The sequence below is a fragment of the Phyllobates terribilis genome, unplaced genomic scaffold (assembly GCF_046119375.1).
Source record: "Phyllobates terribilis strain yellow unplaced genomic scaffold, ASM4611937v1 Scaffold_3__8_contigs__length_932513732, whole genome shotgun sequence".
NCBI classification, from domain to species: Eukaryota; Metazoa; Chordata; class Amphibia; order Anura; family Dendrobatidae; genus Phyllobates; species Phyllobates terribilis.
In genome coordinates, this window is record NW_027362763.1 from 72,483,172 (window position 1) to 72,504,898 (window position 21,727).

At 43.1% G+C, this 21,727-nt stretch overlaps 1 protein-coding gene across 2 annotated transcripts in view; it reads right to left on the reverse strand.

The window, feature by feature from the left end:
- Positions 1-21,727, reverse strand: part of LOC141258851 (cysteine-rich venom protein-like) — a 62,304-nt gene that overhangs the window by 11,423 nt on the left and 29,154 nt on the right. For both annotated transcript variants that reach the window (XM_073674032.1, XM_073674033.1), the window contains one exon: positions 7,636-7,726. In XM_073674032.1, the coding sequence (XP_073530133.1) occupies positions 7,636-7,726 (91 nt within the window). The remainder of the gene's footprint in view (positions 1-7,635; positions 7,727-21,727) is intronic.

Here is a 21,727-nt window from a genome sequence, read left to right on the forward strand (position 1 = left end):
CCTTGCCAACCATACCAATGTCCTCCGTGATTCCTCTGTGCCTTATAATTATTGGGTATCCAAGCTAGACACATGGCATGAAATGGCTCTCTACGATGCCTTGGAGGTTCTGGCCTGCCCTGCCGCTATCGTTTTGTCACAGCGAGTTTTTAGTGCCGCTGGTGGAATTATAACCTATAGGCGCATTCGCCTGTCAACTGAAAATGCTGACAGGCTGACTCTTATAAAAATGAACAAGGGCTGGATTGGGCCAGACTTCTCAATAACACCGAATGATAGCAGCATAGCATATAATCAAATAAGGTGTCTTTTTTTGTGGAGGTCTAACTATATTCCATGCACCTCTGTCTTCTCAACAAGACATGGGTATACACTTCCTGATTTTGTCTATTTGCATTTGTTCTCCTCCTTCTCTGCATCCTCATCCTCAACCACCATATCACCACCATATGTACCATATCAACATATCTACATCTCTTGCAAGGGGCATTGGAGTTGCTTCACTGCATAGGCAAACACTATGGGAGACCCATTTCCTAATAATGGGAACATTGTTTTCAGGAGACCCTCCAACCCCTACGTCTCTTGCAAGGGGCATTGGATTTCCTCCAAATTTTTGGCAGCCATTGCTTCACTGCATAGGCAAACCGTATGGGAGACCCACTACCTAATAATGGGAACATTGTTTTTAGGAGGCTCTCTGACCTCTACGTCTCTTGCAAGGGGCATTGGAGTTCCTCCAAATTTTTGGCAGCTCTTGCTGTCACTGCATACGCAATAACAGTATAGGAGACCCACTCATTAATAATGGAAACAACAAAGCATAGCTGGCTGATGGCTCTCTAACAATAGCGAGGACCGACTGCTGGCCTTTTAAGAATAGTAAGGGCCGCCTGATGGCCCTATAAAAATCAGCTTTGGAACTTTCAGAATCCCTCCATAAATTAAATAGGATGTGTCTGATGATGTGTCACACACTACATGGCCAGATAAGGTTGTAAAATGTTAAAATGACATTTCCTGGTGAAAGCATTTGTCTTAAAAAATAACGCAAAGAAAAAAAACACAGTAGAATCTTTCTTTAGTATAAAAATCAGTTCGGCCTCCATCTCCGAAAGACCACATCAGTCACAAGCTGAAAGCACTGCAGCACTGCCTTGGCCAAGCGGCAACAGGCTGTGCTGAAGATAACATGCTTAATGCTTAGGTGAAAAACCGACCACCGCTGCAGAGTTGTGGAAAGCTGTAACACCGCAGCTTGATCCGTGGCTCTCACCGCTGAACATACAGCCAGGCATGGTCAAGTGTGACAATGGGCGGAACCTGATGATGGAGAAATAACAGCCAGAGTAGATACGGTTTCCCAAAAGTCAGTCCTTTCAGTGAGCTAAAAAATATGGCTGTGGTGAAATACAACTCACTGACAAGCTGTGGACTGGCTCTGTACCGTCCCTGGCCACATTCACTTGTCCACGTGTTTGTGGTTAGGTGGTCCTTCCCAGTAAGTGCACTGGGAAGGGCACGGGTAATGTTGTGGGACCCGCGCTTGTGGAAGGCGGAGACGACACTGGGAGAAATAGTGGCGGCTGGGGACCGAGTATGGACACCCAGCCGCTGCCGCCATAAGGTTGTGGACAGCTTCCACCTCCACGAGCCTAAAAGGCCACATTTCAAGTGCAAGCAGCTTTAAAGGACTTTCTGGGAGAAATGACAGCTGGAGTAGATACGGTTTCACAAGTTCTTTCACCAAGCTAAAGAATATGGCTGTGGTGAAATACAACTCTCAGAAAAAAAGCTGTGGACTGGCTCCGTTCCGTCCCTGACCACATTCACTTGACCACGAGCCTCCACGAGCCTCAAAGGCCACATTTTAAATGCATGCATCTGTCAAAATTTTGGCAGTATTGTATTGCAGCCTGTGGGTGGCTGGCTGCATACTTGTGCTTGTATTCCAAGGAATTTGGTAGGGACAACTGAACGCTGTGCTGGGATAAGGACATGGGCGGTGATTGTTGCAAGTCTGGCAACAACAGGTGCATGACGGAAGGCATCTTCGCATGCTCTAAGGATCACTTATGATGGGCACACTTTTAGGCAATGACCTAGGAGTCAGAGATGCTTCCAGGGGTCTTCCCCATGCTGTTCCCATGTCTTTTCAGCACTGTATGCATGTGTCTGATGATGAGTCACACACCACATGGCCAGATAAGGTTGTAAAATGTTAAATTGACATTTCCGAGTGAATGCATTTGTCTTGGTTGAAAGCAATGCAAAAGTGCAAAAACGCTACTTGTGAACATAGCCCAGGGTGTGGAGGAGAATTTTTGGCTTTGGTTATTTATTTTGCCTTATGTACAAATCATAACCCTGGAAAGGATGTTGTTTAACATATTTCCCAGGAAAATCCATTCTGGTTTCGTTTTTGCATGTTTTATTTTGAGTCCGTAAATGTAGCATAATACCTCTGACAACGTTGTTGACAAAAATGACTTGGGAGTCAGAAATGCTTCCAGGGGTCTTCTCCATGCTGTTCCTATGTCATTTGAGCCTTTTTGTTCCGTCGATTCGGCCAATTTTTAGGGCCTTTGCAGACCGCCAGGGGGAGCCACCGAAAAAATGCTTGAGTTTCCCATAGACTTGCATTGGGCTCATTATTCGCACAGAGCAGTCGAGCATTCCAATTTGCTCGACCTGAGCAACGAGTACCCGAGCATTTTAGTGCTCGCTCATCACTAGTAATAACTCTGAAATTCTCCAACAGATCCCACTGATTCTGAGATTTTTTCATGACATGTTGTACTTCATGATAGTGGTAACATTTATTCAATATGGCTGGCATTATTTGTGAAAAAAGTTGAAAATTTTGTCAAAAATATTGAAAATTTGAATTATTATGCGCTTAAATCAGAGCGTTATGTCACACAAACTTGTTAATAAATAACGTTTCCCATGTGTCTACTTTATATCAGCACAATTTTTGAAACAAATTTTTTTTGTTAAGAAGTTATAAAGGTTAAAAGTTGACCAGCAATTTCTCATTTTTCTAACAAACTTTACAAAACCATTTTTTTTTAGGAACCACATCGCATTTGAAGTGACTTTGAGGAGTCTATATGACAGAAAATACTCACATTTGACACCATTCTAAAAACTGTACTCCTCAAGGTGCTCAAAATCACATTCAAGAAATTTATTAACCCTTCAGGTGCTTTACGGGAAATGAAGCAACGTGGAAGGAAAAAATGAACATTTAAATTTTTTTTCACAAAAATTTTACTTCAGACCTCAATTTTAGTATTTTTACAAGTGTAACAAGAGAAAATGGTCCACTAAATTTGTTGTGCATTTTCGCTTGAGCACGCCAATACCCCATATGTGGGGTAAAACTACTGTTTGGGTACACGGGAGAGCTCGGAAAGGAAGAAGCACCGTTTGACTTTTTGAATGCAAAATTGTCTGGAATCGAGAGCGGACGCCATGTCGTGTTTGGAGAGACCCTGCTGTGCCTAAACAGTGGAAAACCCCCACAAGATAAACCCACCCCACATGTTTTGTGGCTGTTAGACACCCAAAAACAAACATTCGGGGATTGCCCATGTATGACCGGCAGTCCCCGCATGTTTGCAAAACATGTGAGGCGGGGACTTGAACATGTCACTCGAGCACCCGTGATACTTGGTGTATACCTGAGCACCCCATGCAAACTCAAGTAGCGAGCAATTGCGCTCAACACTAGTTATCATATCGTCATCATTTTTTTTTCTTTACTTTTAAAAAAATCCCAAGCCGAGCTCCAACCCTAATACAACCCTATCCCCAACACAACCCTAACTACAACCCTAACCCAAACCTCAACACAACCCTAACAGCAAAAAATGGAAAAATATATATATTTTTTATTTTAGAATTTTTATCTAACCAAGGAGCTGACAAAGGAGGATTTGATTTACTATTTTTTGCTTTTGATCACTGTGATAGGGTCTCACAGTGATCAAAAGAAACCAATAGGAAAAATTCCCTATTGTTTTCGGGTACTGGCCGGCAAATCTCGGTTGCAAGCACCGCCCATGCGCCCGCCATTTTTTTTATCACAGGAAGATGACGGAGGACCGGGGGACGGAACAGGAGATCCGGAGGATGGTGGAAGTATCAAATGGGCTCGGGGAACATCATTACTTTCTCCAGAGGAGTGTTAAATCATTGCAACCATGGGCACACTCTTTTTTTCAGTGATCACCGTTGTTCACTGAATAACAGCGATCACGTGATTGGGGACTGGAAAAACCGGCCCTGATCATGTTCTCCAGGGTCTTAGCTACCCTGGTAGCTGAGATCCCGGAGAATTTCTGACTCTGGGGGGCCCTAAAGCCTTTTTCCCGATCACCATTTTAAAATGGCAATGAGGGAATAAGGCCCCTTAACGGCCTCCGTTTTAATGCATATCGTTGGTCGTTAAGGGGTTAAATCCCACTAAGGACAACATCTGTAAGGAATTTGTATGTTCTCCATGTGTTTGCATACGTTTTGTCAAGTTGGTCCGGATGGAATTAATGGCACTATATATGCAAGTAAAATAAAAATAAATGTTTATGCTATGTAAGTCCACATATGGCCATCCAGTGCTTGTGATGTGAATGGTTTTGCTAGTATTTTGTGAATCTGTTTTGTTAAATATTGGAGTCCTTTAACAAATTATGGTGAAGTTAAAGGATGCTTGCCAGCTGATTCATGCTGTCCATGATCCTGGTGCACAATTACATCTAAGTATATATCCCTCTGAAATTCTCCAGTGATTCAGAGAAGGTATAGTTAGAAAAAATGGTCACACCCAGTTCTATAGTGCTTCCAGGAATAATTGACAGGTCTCTTCTATAGAGAGAGATATGTCAGTCACCTCCATGGGCGCTGGAAGAAGCTGGCGAGGAAAGGCAAAAGACTATTCTATTTTCCAGCTATGGTCCCCATCTGGTTCATCTAACTAGACTTTCTTGGAAACGGCAGAACATCTCAGATGTATTCAGGCTCTCATTTATGCTGCCCATGGTGTGAGAAGTTCTCTAAAATGGTAAAAACAGCTTTATAAAGCTTCTAAGCATAATGAAAACCTAGAAGCAATAAAAAGAAAATGTTCCCTTGATAAGTCGAAGTCTGATCGATCTCCCTCTTACCAAACTTTCTCCTCTCCAATCCATCCTGAATGCGGCAGCCAGGGTTTTATTTCTGTCCAGCCACTTCACCGATGCCTCCATCTTGTGCCAGTCATTACATTGGTTGCCCATTCGCTACAGGTTCCAATATAAACTCATCTCTCTCACCCACAAAGCTCTCCACAGTTCTGCACCATGTCTCCTTTCTCATTGCTGTCTATCGCCCTACACTTGCCCTCCATTCTACAAATGAACTAAGACTAACATCCTCCAAAATCCTAACCTCGCACCTCCATCTCCAACACTTCTCTTGTGCTGCACCAGTTCTCTGGAATGCTCTACCCCAGATGATCCGACTGATGCCTAGCTCCCAAGTCTTCAACCGCGGTTTAAAAACCCATCTATTTAAACAAGCATACCACAACTACTCAGTAAACTAACTTTCCCCTGTTCTCTCCTTCTAAATATTATTCAGAATCTGCACCCTACTATTCATCTGTCTCCACACCCTCTATGCACATGATAACTGCACTCGATACTTGATTATTGCACTTAAACATACAGTTAGGTCCATATATATTTGGACAGGGACAACGTTTTTCTAATTTTGGTTCTAGACATTACCAAAATGAATTTTAAACAAAACAATTCAGATGCAGTTGAAGTTCAGACTTTCAGCTTTCATTTGAGGGTATCCACATTAAAATTGGATGAAGGGTTTAGGAGTTTCAGCTCCACACCATGTGCAACCCTGTTTTTAAAGGGACCAAAAGTAATTGGATAGATTAAATAATTGTAAATAAAATGTTCTTTTCTAGTACTTGGTTGAAAACCCTTTGCTGGCAATGACTGCCTGAAGTCTTGAACTCATGGACATCACCAGACGCTGTGTTTCCTCCTTTTTGATGCTCTGCCAGGCCTTCACTGCAGAGGTTTTCAGTTGCTGTTTGTTTGTGGGCCTTTCTGTCTGAAGTTTAGTCTTTAACAAGTGAAATGCATGCTCAATTGGGTTGAGATCAGGTGACTGACTTGGCCATTCAAGAATATTCCACTTCTTTGCTTTAATAAACTCCTTAGTTGCTTTGGCTTTATGTTTTGGGTCATTGTCCATCTGTAGTATGAAACGATAACCAGTCAGTTTGGCTGAATTTGTCTGGATCTGAGCACACAGTATGGCTCTGAACACATCAGAATTCATTCGGCTGCTTCTGTCCTGTGTCACATCATCAATAAACACTAGTGACCCAGTGCCACTGGCAGCCATGCATGCCCAAGCCATCACACTGCCTCCGCAGTGTTTTACAGATAATGTGGTATGCTTTGGATCATGAGCTGTACCACGCCTTCGCCATACTTTTCTCTTTCCATCATTCTGGTAGAGGTTGATCTTGGTTTCATCTGTCCAAAGAATGTTCTTCCAGAACTGTGCTGGCTTTTTTAGATGTTTTTTAGCAAAGTTCAGTCTAGCCTTTTTATTCTTGATGCTTATGAGTGGCTTGCACCGTGCAGTGAACCCTCTGTATTTACTTTCATGCAGTCTTCTCTTTATGGTAGATTTGGATATTGATACACCTACCTCCTGGAAAGTGTTGTTCACTTGGTTGGCTGTTGTGAAGGGGTTTCTCTTCACCATGGAGATTATTCTGCGATCATCCACCACTGTTGTCTTCCGTGGGCGCCCAGGTCTTTTTGCATTGATGAGTTCACCAGTGCTTTCTTTCTTTCTCAGGATGTACCAAACTGTAGATTTTGCCACTCCTAATATTGTAGAAATTTCTCGGATGGGTTTTTTATGTTTTTGCGGCTTAAGGATGGCTTGTTTCACCTCCATGGAGAGCTCCTTTGACCGCATGTTTACTTCACAGCAAAACCTTCCAAATGCAAGCACCACACCTCAAATGAACTCCAGGCCTTTTAACTGCTTAATTGAGAATGACATAACGAAGGGATTGCCCACACTTGTCCATGAAATAGCATTGGAGTCAATTGTCCAATTACTTTTGGTCCCTTTAAAAACAGGGTGGCACATATTAAGGAGCTGAAACTCCTAAACCCGTCATCCAATTTTAATATGGATACCCTCTAATGAAAGCTGAAAGTCTGAACTTCAACTGCATCTGAATTGTTTTGTTTAAAATTTATTGTGGTAATGTCTAGAAGCAAAATTAGAAAAATGTTGTCTCTGTCCAAATATATATGGACCTAACTGTATGAGCTGATGACCGGATCATGCAGCTTCATATGAAAATCCCTATTTCTAATTGTCAGATCTGAAATAACAAGCACTTTTCACCTATTGTGTCCCCCCATTTCCATGTAGAATGTAAGCTTGCGAGCAGGGATCTCAGTCCTAATGTAACTGTTTAACCTGTCTTAACTTGTATTGAATTTATTGTCTGTACATGTCCCCGCTTAATTGTAAAGTACTGTGGAATATGTTAGCGCTATATATATAAAAATTATTATAATTATTATTGTTGAATCTTACTGGTTATTACTCTCGAATCTGGAGAACTGTGTCCTAATTTACATTGTTTGGCCCAATCTCCAGCTGTTTTAGCAGCTTCTGAGTTCCAGACCTGCAAAAAAATGTGAAAAACATGTAACTACATTTTTTTATCAAATATAAAAGTTTATGACATATGTGGCCCACAAAATATTTTTAGCTAAAGAATGGCATGCACAAATCTGATCTGGGGATGAGTACCACAAGGCACCAAAGCACCACTGTGCCTTGGTCAAAATATTTAGGGAGCTAGAACAGCAAGCAGAATTTCATATCGCAATGCCAATTTATCTCAATAATAATAACAATTTTATATATCACCAACATATTCTGCAGCACTTTACAATTAATAGGAGACATGTATAGACAATATCAGACATTGCAGAGTAATGCTTAAAACTATTTACAAGACAATAGAGGACTTTGCTTGGAAGTTTATAATTTATATGGTCCAGCCATCATAATAAATAGAAATATGTAAGGTGGTGCAGAAACGTGGAGAGCTTTGCGGGTGACAGTGATGAATTTATTTTGTACTCTGTAGCAGATGGACAACCAGTGCAAAGACTGGCACTGGGTGGAGGCATCGATATAGTGGCGGGACAGAAATAAATCCTGGCTGCTGCAATCGTAATAGTATGGAGAAGTGAGGGTTTAGTAAAAGCGAGACCAATTAGTAGAGAGTTACTGTAGTCCAAAAAAGAATGAATCAGAGGAAGTAAGAGCAACAGTAAGAGGTTTTTTATTCAAAGGGAATAAAAAGTCAGATTCTGGAGATATTTTGGAGATGCATGTCACATGAGTGAGTGAGCCAACCGACATGGGAGTTAATGTTGGGTGTCCATAGTTGGGCCCCAGTTCTGCTTTGCCCTTATTCACATTGTGGTCATTTTTGACACACATTGCATGTATACCAACTTATACTCCAGATCATTTCTTTCGGTTTTGCTTTAGGTTCTTGCACTCAGTGCATGCAAGGCCGTGGCCTACCTTTATTTGAGATGAGAATTACGTTTTTATAGCTTCCTATTGCTGAGTGTCTATAGTTGGGCCCCGATCCTGCTCGGCCCTTATACATATTGAGATTATTTTTTACATAAGGTAAGGTTTAAATACTAGAGGTTAGAACCATCCCGACTGGGTAAACTTTGGCGCTGGTGGGATGGCTTTAACTCTTTCTTGATCAAAAACAGTGCTTGCTAAGTGTCCTATGTTACTTACATGCACTATTGCTTTTTACTTACTTTTAGCAGGGTATATGTTCATTCTGTTTCTGTCTTAGGTTTAGTCATTAGTAGAGATGAGAGGTGTTCGACTCGAACTGTTCGCTAATCTCAAATTCGAGCTGTTTTGGGCGGTGTTCGAGCCGTTCGGCGAACCCGAACGATTTGAAAAAAATTCGGCTGTTCGAGGTTATGTTCGATAACTGTTCGTGCACCTAAATCATAACTGGATTTTTTCTCAGTAATGCTAAAAAATAATGTTAATACGCAGTTTGAGTGTACAGTGGGGTGGGGGGAGGGGCAGGGGATGGATCTCTGCAGAAATAATGAAGATCTCCATTTTTTTTGTCTTTCCCGCATTTACAGTGGGGAGGTGCAATCTGTCAGCCTATCAGCAGCGCACACACGGAGCGAACTGCTTTTTTTCACACAAGCAAGGGCATGTAACATTGGCAGTGTATGTCACATGTCCTTGCCCTATAAGACCCAGCCATTTTCCCCGTTGCCACCATTTTCTCACTGCTGCAGCTGCGTGTTAGACAGCACCGCTGTTGCTGTGTGCACTATACTTTCTTAATTTGAAGCCAATTTTCACACAAATCTAGAGATAGCTTGGGAGCAGGGAATAGTTGTGATTGCAGTCCTTTTAAGGACTAGGTTACATCATTTCCTACGACTTTTATCAGGCAGGTCTGTGCTCTTAAATAGATAGGTTGGGAGTAAAGACTAATTGTAATTGCAGTCCTTTTCAGGGCTAGGTTACATAATTTCCAATCACTTTTATCAGGCAGGTCTGTGCTCTTAAATACATAGGTTGGGAGCAAAGACTAATTGTAAATGCAGTCCTTTTCAGGGCTAGGTTACATCAGTTTCTATCACTTTTTGCCAGGCCGGTCTGTGCCAGTGCTGTGCAAGTTTTTTTTCACAGCATTTGGCTAAATCTAGCAAAGCAAATCCTTTTTGTCCTCTTGCAGTGTGTGTTAGTCAGTGGAGAAGCCTATCTGTGTTGCAAGCTACACCACCTGTGTATAGAATTAAAATTTTTTACTGCACCCAGTGAAGTAAAACCTTTTGGGCATAGCATCATTCTATTAGTCCATCTATACTAACCTCCACCAGGTTGCAAATTCAAAATAATTTTTATCTGCATATAGCTCTGAAAAAATATTTCGGCTTTGGCTTGTAGCAGTGTGTGGGACTTGTTCTATTAGTCCATCTATACTAACCTCCAGCAGGTTGCAAATTCAAAATAATTTTTATCTGCATCTAGCTCTGAAAAAATATTTGGGCTTCGGCTTGTAGCAGTGTGTGGGACTTGTTCTATTAGTCCATCTATACTAACCTCCATCAGGTTGCAAATTCAATATTATTTTTTTCTGCATCTAGCTCTGAAAAAATATTTCGGCTAGTAGCAGTGTGAGGGACTTGTTCTATTAGTCAATCTATACTAACCTCCAGCAGATTGCATATTCAAAATAATTTTTATCTGCATCTTGCTCTGAAAAAATATTTGGGCGTCGGCTTGTAGCAGTGTGTGGGACTTGTTCTATTAGTCTATCAATACTAACCTCCATCAGGTTGCAAATTCAATATAATTTTTTTCTGCATCTAGCTCTGAAAAAATATTTCGGCTTGTAGCAGTGTGTGGGACTTGTTCTATTAGTCCATCTATAGTAACCTCCACCAGGTTGCAAATTCAATCAAATTTTTTTCTGCATCTAGCTCTGAAAAAATATTTCTGCTTGCAGCAGTGTGTGGGACTTGTTCTATTAGTCCATCTATACTAACCTCCACCAGGTTGCAAATTCAAAATAATTTTTATTTGCATCTAGCTCTGAAAAAATATTTGGGCTTCGGCTTATAGCAGTGTGTGTGACTTGTTCTATTAGTCCATCTATAATAACCTCCATCAGGTTGCAAATTCAATATAATTTTTTTCTGCATCTAGCGCTGAAAAAATATTTAGGATTGTAGCAGTGTGTGGGACTTGTTTTATTACTCCATCTATACTGACCTCCATCAGGTTGCAAATTCAATCAATTTTTTTTCTGCATCTAGCTCTGAAAAAATATTTCGGCTTGTAGCAGTGTGTGGGACTTGTTCTATTAGTCCATCTATAGTAACCTCCACCAGGTTGCAAATTCAATCAAATTTTTTTCTGCATCTAGCTCTGAAAAAATATTTCTGCTTGCAGCAGTGTGTGGGACTTGTTCTATTAGTCCATCTATACTAACCTCCACCAGGTTGCAAATTCAAAATAATTTTTATCTGCATCTAGCTCTGAAAAAATATTTGGGCTTCGGCTTATAGCAGTGTGTGTGACTTGTTCTATTAGTCCATCTATAATAACCTCCATCAGGTTGCAAATTCAATATAATTTTTTTCTGCATCTAGCGCTGAAAAAATATTTAGGCTTGTAGCAGTATGTGGGACTTGTTTTATTAGTCCATCTATACTGACCTCCATCAGGTTGCAAATTCAATAAAAAAAATTTCTGCATCTAGCTCTGAAAAAATATTTCGGCTTGTAGCAGTGTGTGGGACTTATTCTAATAGTCCATCTATACTAACCTCCACCAGGTTGCAAATTCAATATAATTTTTATCTGCATCTAACCCAGCCAATACTTTTGGGCTAATACCACAGTTTGGCCACTCAGCTCTGCTCGGTTCCCATCCATTGTTTTTTGTGCAAACAACTCCAGAGGTGTGAATTAGTTAACCACCAAACTGAGTGGAAAAAGGCCTGCTGCTGGTGGAAAGGGGAATAGGCGTGTTGGGAAGGGAAAAAAAGGTTGTGTCCATGGGGTAGGTGTTAAAGCAACAGTAACATCTGCAGAAGAAAGACCATCTTCCAGCCAAACTAAGATGTCTACTTCTTTTAGCGGACAATGTGATAAGATCCCTTTTTTATGGCCACGCCAATTGCTACAAATTGCAGATGAGGCACAAAAACAGCAAGTGCTTCAACGGATATCAAGTGCTCCTTTAAGTGGGCTCTCCTCCACCTCAACTTCAACATTACAAATACTCCAGTCCTCAGAGGTGTCACCCCAATTGCACTTGCTTCCTCACAGCTCCCAAGTCTCCAGCTGACAGTCTGAGTATGGGGTAGAACAGATGGTTGAGTCTGCAGAGCTGTTTACTCATACTATAGCCTGGGAATCAGAGGTCGGCTCCAGAGCTTCTGTGAATCCAGACGAGGAAATGATCTGCACTGATGCCCAGAATCTTTATGAGTCGGATCCAGGACCAGAGGCAGAAGGTTCTGACCATAATGTAGACCCTCGTTCCCAAACTGTAACTCCTGTTGGTGGAGACAATGAGGAAGATGATGATGAGACTCAAATACCTGATTGGAGCGACAACTTTAGTTTTTTGTCAGGGCAGGAAGAGGTTAGCTCTGAGGACGACGGGTGTGATAACACACAGGGTGATGATGACGAGGTTGGAGATCCCACTTACTGTCAACCCACAGTCAGCCAGTCGATGAGGTCAGCAGAGTAGGTGGAGGAGGATGCTAGTTATGACGAGGTCAGGTTGCGCCTTCCTGGACAGAGAAGTAGTACTGGAAGCACGTCAACAACTGCATCCTCAAACACAACTCTGCCTCTGACCACAAGCCGTGGTGGCTCTTCAGGTCGCATGGGTGCTAAGCCTTGCACAGCATGGGCATTTTTGAAGATCGATAAAGATGACCAAACTCGTATTATCTGTAACATTTGTCAGCAAAAGCTAAGTAGAGGCCAAAAAATACATAGTTTGAGTACTTAATGCATGAACCGGCACATGGATATGAAGCATATGTTGCAGTGGGAAGCTCACTGTGCTACAATGCGGCCTTGCCGGCCGGGCCAACCGCCATCTGCCACATCTTGTGCATCCGTGGCCTCTTCATCCTCTGTGACTGGGGGGACAGCAGTCACACCTGTTTTGGGATGCAGACCTGCCACCTCTTTACCCGCAACAGCCAGCGTGATTGGCAGGTGATCATTTTCTTTGGAGGTGGAAACACCAGCTGGTGTTCAGCGCTGTCCGACATCAATAGCATCACCTTTGGATCAAGGCAACCTTTCATGTCCGCCTATATCTTCCTCACAGACCGGTAATTTGCCGGGGACACCCTTCTCAACCCCATCTAAGCACAACAGCCAGCCCTCGGTCCCTCAGATGTGGACAAGTAAAAGACCATTTCCTCCTAGCCAGGAGAAAGTTAAGAGGATGAATTTCACCATCTGCGAGCTCTTGGCTACAGAAATGCTTCCTTTCCGCCTGGTGGACACAGAGGATTTTCGAGACCTTATGTCCGTCGCAGTGCCCCAGTACCAGATGCCCAGTCGGCACTACTTCTCAAAGAAAGGTGTGCCTGCGCTCCACCAGCATGTGGCACACAACATCACCGCTTCTTTGAGAAACTCTGTGTGTGACAGGGACAGGGGCGTTACATGTCGCTGACTGGGCACTGGGTAACTGTGGTGCCAGCAGGACAAGGGGCTGCTGTCCAAGTCTTGCCGTACCCACGAGTCGTGCGTCAATCCTCTTTATCTCAAAGTTCCTCCACTGCTTCTGCCTCCTCAACCTCCTCTCGGTCCTCCACCTGCACTCAAAGCCTGTCTGGTCATGCCACAAGCTTTCTAACTGCGCAGAAGGGATCCTGCACACCTCCTTACTATGCTGGCAGCAGGGCGAAACTTCATCAGGCGGTTTTTACTTTGAAATGTCTGGGAAATGTGAGTCACACAGCTGAGGAGTTGTGGTCAGCTCTGGAGAACCAGTTTCATGAATGGTTGTCTCCACTGGACCTGAAACCAGGGAAGGCCGTGTGTGACAATGCTGCAAACCTCGGTGCGGCCCTTTGCCGGGGCAATGTCACACACGTGCTTTGTATGGCTCACGTGTTGAACCTGGTTGTACAGCAATTTTTAGCCCACTATCCCAGACTAGATGGCCTTCTGCAGAGGGCACGGTCGCTGTGTGATCACTTCCGCCATTCGCATCCCGCAGCTCAGCGACTTACATCTCTACAGAAGTCGTTGGGCCTGCCACTTCACCGGCTAAAATGCGATGTGCCTACCTTGTGGAATTCAACTCTGTACATGTTGCAGCGACTGTGGCAGCACCGACAAGCCCTGGTGCAATACGTTCTGACGTATAGCTTGGGCCAACGAGATCCAGAGGTGGAGCAAATCACGCTGGAGGAGTGGTCTCAGATCAGGGACCTATGCACCCTTCTGCACAGTTTTGAAATGGCGACGAAGATGTGTAGTGCTGACGATGCCATTATCAGCATGACTATTCTGGTGATTTACATGCTGGAGCACATGTTAAACAGAATTCGGAGTCAGGTGGTGGCACAAGAGGAGGTGGAGGAAGTAGAGGAGGAGGAGTTGTATGCGGAAGGGCTAACATCTGCAAGGTCCAGACGGTTGGCAGCACAAATGCGGCAGGCATGTGAGGGTGGGGGAGATGGTTTTACCAGGGCGCATGATAGCAGCCAAACTAGTGAGAAAGGTGCAGGAGCCCAAAAAGAAGTGGAGGACGAACTGATGGAAGACTCTTCAGATGAGGGAGACCTTGATCACATTTCTGTTGTGCGAGGTTGGGGGGAGAGGGCAGAGGAAGGAGGCATGATTGTTACCTCTCCACCAACACAACAGGGACTTGGTGCTCCTGGATGAGTAAGACACATGAGTGCCTTCTTGCTGCACTACCTGCAACATGACCCTCGAATTGTGAGAATTAGAAATAATCCTGACTACTGGGTTGCCACACTGTTAGATCCCCGGTACAAAAGTAAATTTGCAGAAATTATTCCTGCCATAGAAAGAGATGCACGCATGCAGGAGTATCAGCAGAGACTGTTGCAGAATCTTACATGTGCTTTTCCCCAAAACACTAATGGTGCACGTAGTGAATCTCACAGTTCCAACTTGCAAACCGTGGGACCATCGAGTGTTCAGCACTCAAAACGTAACAGAAACACAGTATCTGCTGGTAACATCAATTTTGCGGAATCATTTCACCACTTTTTTAGCCCATCCTTTGCAAGGACACAGCAGACAAGAAGTCTGACACATAGTCAACGCCTAGAGACGATGGTACAGCAGTATCTCCAAGTAAACATTGAAGCCATGACTGTCTCACTGGACCCTTGCTCTTTTTGGGCTTCCAATCTGGATAAATGGCCGGAGCTCGCCACTTACGCCTTGTAGATCTTGTCATGCCCCGCAGCCAGCGTTCTGTCTGAACGTGTGTTCAGCGCTGCTGGTGGTGTGCTGACAGAAAAGCACACGCGGCTCTCCACTGATAATGTAGACAGACTCACGTTCATAAAGATGAACAAATCATGGATCCGAAACGACTTTTCTACCCCTGTGTCATCCTAGGGAGAGTAAAAGCATGATGATTTGTTAAAATCACCTCACCAACCGTTTTAAGCTTTCAAATTACTAATCATGTTTATCTGTATCTTGGCTGGAAAATAATTTGGGCCTTGTAGCAGTGTGCAGTACTGATTCTATTAGGCCATCTATACTAAACTCCACCAGATTTAAAATTACTAATCAAGTTTATCTGTTTCTTGACTGGAAAATAATTTCGGCCTTGTAGCAGTGTGCAGTACTGATTCTATTAGGCCATCTATACTAAAATCCACCAGATTTAAAATTACTAATCATGTTTATCTGTATCTTGACTGGAAAATAATTTGGGCTTTGTAGCAGTGTGCAGTACTGATTCTATTAGGCCATCTATATTAAGCTCCACCAGCTTTCAAATTAATAATAATTTTTAGCTGCATCTAGCCCGGAAAAAATTTTTGGGGCTCCTAGATGCGCACACATGAGTGCCTTCTTGCTGCACTACCTGCAACATGACCCTCAGATTGTCAGAATTCGAAGTAATCCTGACTACTGGGTTGCCACACTCTTAGATCCCCCACACTCTTCGATCAACCTTTTCATTTTAATAAAGAACAAAAAAATGGTCATTTTTGAAATTATAAGCATTAGCAATTTATTAGAAACTGAAATCAAACAGTTTTCAACTCAAAACTTTATTCTAGGTGATGTTACATTTGCACATAGGACCCCTTGTTCGAAAGGAGCTTCTGAACTCTCTCGTCCATTGAATTTGTCAGGTTTTGGATAGTTTCTGCTTCAATTGTTTTACATGAGGACAGAATACCCTCCCAGAGCTGTTGCTTAGATGTGAACTGTCTCCCGCCATCATAGACACTCCTTTTGATGATGCTCCAGAGGTTCTGAATGGGGTTGAGATCAGTGGAGCATGGGGGTCACACCATACGTTTGTCCCCTTTTATGCCCATATCAGCCAGAGATGCAGATGTGTTATGTGCAGCATGAAACGGTGATTATCATGCATGAAAATAATCTTGCTGCGGAATACACTGCTCTTCTTCTTGAACCATGGCAGGAAGTGCTGTTTGAGAAACTCCACATACATTAAGGAGTTCATCTTAAAGGGGCCAATCATCTCTCTCCCCATGATTCCAGCCCAAAACATTAATCCACCTCCTCCTTGTTGGCGCAGTAGCTGTGTTTGCATGGGGTGTCCATCAACCAGCCATCCTCCACTCAATCCATCTGGACCATCGAGCGTTGCACGGCACTCATCGGTGAACAAAATAGTTTTGAAGTCAGTCTTCATGTATTGTTTGGCCCACTGGAACCGTTTCTGCTTGTGTGCAGTGGATAGAGGAGGTCGACAGGATGGCTTACGCACAGCTGCAAACCTCTGAAGGACTCGGCATCTTGTTGTTCGGGGGACGTTGGAGGCACTAGCAGCTTCAAAAACTTGTCTGCTGCTATGACAAGGCTTTTTTGCCGCTGCTCTTTTAACCTGACGGAATTGCCTGTAGGAAAGAGTCCTCAATTTTCCCTTATCAGCACGCACACATGTGTACTGTGAATCAGCTACATACTTCTTCATTGTGCGATGATCAGGATGAAGTGTCTTGGCAATGTTGATTGTAGTCATGCCTTGACCTAAACACTCCACAATTTGTTGCTTCTCAGCAGCCGACACATCCTTTTTCTTTCCCATTTTGGCAGAAAATGTAGGCTGCTTAATAATGTGGGACAGCCTTCTTTACTTTCATTGGACACACCTGCCAAACTAATTAGCACAGGTGTCTGCAATTGCTTACAGTGATATAAAGAGCCCTGACACACATCACCATCAATGAGTTTAACTGACAAACAAACAAATTCTTCCCTTATCACTCCTAAACACGTTTTGCATAATAATTTGGAAAACAGTGTACATGTGCTTTTCCACAAAACACCAGTGGTTCACGTAGTGAATCTTACAGTTCAAACTTGCCAAGCGTGGTCTGTATGGAGTTGTTCAATAAAGGGCCCAAAATTAAAATAACATAGACCGGAGAGGTCTCTATGAATAGGAATTCCTAAGTATTTGATACCCTGTGAGGGCCAGGCAAAGGGAAAGTTGGACTGGATGGAATCCTGTATGGATTTGGGGAGGGACACATCGAGGGCCTCAGACTTCGCTGCATTGATTTTAAAATTTGACCATGTAACAAAGTGATCTATTTCAGCCATAACAGCAGGGATGGATATATGTGATTGAGTGATATACACTAGGACATCATCAGCAAATGCAGAGCACTTGTACTCGGTGCCTCCCACCTCAATCCACCTAATATTGGGGTTACGGCGAATTAATGAGAGCAGGTGCTCCGTCACTAGGATGTATAAGAGAGGGGACAGAGGACATCCCTGCCTTGTCCCATTGGTGATTATGAAAGGTGATGAAAATGTTCCATTTATCTCCAGCCTAGGTGACGTATTGCGATACAGGGCTGTGATTTTGCATATAAAAGGGTCCCCTAGACCCCTACCCCAAGCTTTTTAAGAGAATAATATATGGCGTGCCAGGAGACTCTTTGGAATGATTTCTCAGCATCCAACGAGAGTATCTAATTACAAATTTTTAACTGCATCTAGCCCAGGAAATACTTTGTGCCTAGTAGCCGTGTCTGCTAGTCAGCAGATTATCCCAGCTGTTAAGCAAGCTACACCACCTGTAGTTTGGACACTTAATTTTTTTAAAGGAAATGGTTCGGGCCCCCGGGACACTCAGTGAAGAGCATCGGGGAGGCACCCCAAGGCATAGGGGCTGGGACTGGCGGTAGGACGCCTTGCGGTGGACCGCCGAGCTCGATCCTTATAAAAGCTTTTTAACTGCAGCAGCTTTAGTGGACGCTACTGGAGCTGGAATTACGCGGCTGCTGGCATGAGACTTGCCCTCCAATAAATCCTTGTAAAAGGATTTAAAGTGTACTCATTCAAATTAGAGAGACAATTTAAATTAAAAAGATTAGACATGCTTCCACCGCATGGGGGCTCGCGCGACCCACCAGCGGACAGGCACCAGTATTGGGAGAGGGGGGCTGGCCGTCAGGGTCCACCGCGGCTCTGGCACAAACCCAGCAACACGGAGGTCGCATGGGCAGGAACGAACTGGCCGTGTTGGCTTCGCACTTTTTTGGTATTAGAAGGGCATGACATGCCTATATCTGTGTCTCCCCCTCCTTTTACTCCTCCACCTCTATTCTTTTCACATGACTATATGTACTTGTCACTTTTCCATGTGTTAGTTGTGTCTTCTGAGCAGTTTGTCAGCTTTTTGACACCTTTGAAGGTGTTTTCTATGTGTTTCTATGTGTTTTTGTTTGCCTGCCATTGCTTTTAACAGTGTTCGAAGGTGTTCGACGAACAGTTCGGCGAACATACAGGTGTTCGACGAACCGAACCGAACTCGAACACTATGGGGGTGGCTCAACACTAATCATTAGATTTGTCTGTTAGATCATTATAGACTATAGTTTGGCAAGTTTCTGGATAATATAATGAGTGGAAACCGGATTCCAATTCAAGAAGAATGTTATCTGATAGATAGCGGACTATGCGGACTATATAAGAGTAGACCCAGTGTTCCATAAGTTTAGAGATGAAGGTAAGATTAGAGACATGTCTGTAGTTAAGCAGCACAGTTCTGATTGAGTAGTCATTTTTTTTAGCTAAGGGGTGATTGATGGAGGAGGGAACAATTCTGTAAGAAGGAGAGAGGCTAAATATTTTAGTTAGGTGGGTATCTCTCTATCTGCAATCAGGAAGTCCTACAAGTAATAACAAAGAAAAAAATGCCCGGTAATATGGTTGGGATTAAAAGTGGTTGTCTCATGCTCATTAATGGTTAAAAATGCAGAACGTTTATAAAAACAAACAAATTTGCAAATTACTTCTTATTAAAAGTCTCCTTTGTTCTCAAGAAAGGAGGAATTTTTAGTTCTTCAATTTAAACAGGAGTGTACTGCCTCCTCAGGAAGCTGGGGATCATTACTTTTCTGAGCTCAATAGATGAGTACACCACTTTATTTACAAGAGGGTTCATTTCCAAAAGCAAAAATTGCAGAACTACATTAAAACTTAACTTTCATTAATTGCAAATATAGATTCTACTAAATAATATAATGTGGATTAAAATGTATATAATGTAAGAAGGTAACAAAGCTTTGCATTGCCAGTACATTCTTGATATACTGTATATATTGTACAGTAATGACTTTGGTGTCATTCCTTAATTAGTCTACCAGTAATGACACCAGTCATGGTGAAACACATTTTCATAGAGAAATCTGATTGTTCCTATAAAGATACATTTCTCTGTCAGGGCAAATTGCAGCTGTCCTCAATTCCACCGAAGTCATTACATGAGTTATACCATCAATGATATGTGCTGGCCATGCAAAAGTTTAGTAATGGTGACCTTTATATAGTAGCGTCAATAGCATTAAAGTTCCAGGGCACATGTCCCGGATCTCTGATGAGCATCACTTTGAACTCTATCAGCATCAGCCAAATGCTGCAGAAGTTTGATCCAGTTGTAAATCAGGGCACTTCGGGCTCCCCGCCCAACCACTCTCTGTCCTGTAGGATTCAAGCTGCTGAAGGACTGTGTCATACAAGACGACCGTGTCCAGGCTGCACAATGACATCACTGCATTGAATTGTGTCACGGGTATGTCTGAAGTGACAGACAGTCGCCCTGCAGTTGGTTGCAGGAGATCTCTATGTTTGGCATTACAGACACCTTCTTAGAGGCTGTCTCGAGGACTCAGCGGCTACCTTCCTCTGGCTAATTAACTTCCTGGTCTTGGTGTATAAATACCTGCTGTGTGCCAGGGCGAGGTGCCTGCGATATTCTTTGCTCCTTGTGATGGCTTTAGCAAGAGCAGTACTTCTTCCTCTCTTGAGATTGAGGATGAGTGCGTTTGTCTGGAGTCATCTAAAGCTAAGAAATTTCCCCTTGTTGTCCTCCCTTGTTGTCTTTAGTGTTCAGTGGAGATCGACTAGTGCTCATCTCATCCCTTCCCTAGCCGGAGTCAAACGCCAGGGAAAGACAGGGCGGGGAACGCGTGTGGCGATTGGTGAAGAACCAATATAGGGTCGTTAGGGGAGAAAGGGTGACATTAGACCAGCCTAGGAGGTCTCCACTTCCCCCTTTCCCTAGAGTCTAGGCTCCCTCTCCCTGTTCTCTTTGTGTTGCAATAAGTCTTTCCTACACCTTTCGTGACAAAGTGCCTGCATCGGCATTATGAATGAAGGGGACACACTTTGAGGCAATATTAATGAGGGGGGCCCTCTAGAAAGCATTATTGTGTGGCACCTGGGGGCAATTATAAAAAGTGGGCACACTGGAGTGGAAAATTATTACTAAATGAGCACTCTGGCGGGCAATATGATTGAAGGAGACACTCAGGGGACATTATTACTGCATACACAGACTTGGGTGGCAGCAGCAGGTTGGGAAGTTTGTATGTGTTGGAAATAGATGAGGATATGCTGAATGAGAAGTAAATTGCATCTGTTCTACATGCCCACAAATATAAGTCATCAAGAAGTTGCCACGGTTATCTGAGCCTGATGGAAATGTGGTAAACATGAATGACTCCATTGAGAAAAAAACATCAGCTGTCCCAAACAGTCTAAAGGGGCTTCAACATGGAATATAACTTTCCCCCACTCCTCTACAGGGCAATCCCTGTACTTCCTGCAAAATTATTTAGCTGATGATGCCCCCTTCAGAATGTTTGGGATATCTGAATGAATGATTATCAGGAGAAGAAAAAGTGAGTGCTACCATGAGTCATGTGTCCTCACACTGTAAAACCTCCTGAGACCATTCAGGTGTGGGGGTTTTCATCCATGGAGGGGCTCACTCACAATTTTTCTTAAGAGCACTGCAACAAATAAAATATGGGATCTAAACCTTCTCCAAGAACAAATTTTCCCATCAATTTGTTGATGAACAATGTTTTTTCCAGCATACTTAAAGGAGGGCAAAAGAACTGCCAATTTGAAAAAGTGGATGCATTGCTCCAAGGACCAGATCTAACCATCACCAGTCAACAAATATGGAGAGTGAGGCAGCATATTCAGTGAAATGAATCTATAGTTAACCCATGTGATGTTTCAGCTCCAGTGAGCTTTTCTCAAGTATAAGAAAAGCTTGCTGAAGCAGAAATTGTGCTTGGTAAAATAAATGACTCACAAAAAGAGAACACAGCAGCACTCTATATGGGCCAAGATGTATGCAAACACTGGAAACATGCGATCTAGACTACATTGTTGCTGTTAAAAAACTCCTGTTAGGTTTTTTTTAGTTTGCTGGTCACATGACCAGTTTTGCCTATTTAATCCGGCTCCGCCCTCCTGGCATTGCTGGACTTCATTGTATTTACTACTGTTGAGCTAGCTTGGTGCTTTGTTGCCGTTCTCTGTTAGTTTTGCTAGGTCTTCTGACCTCT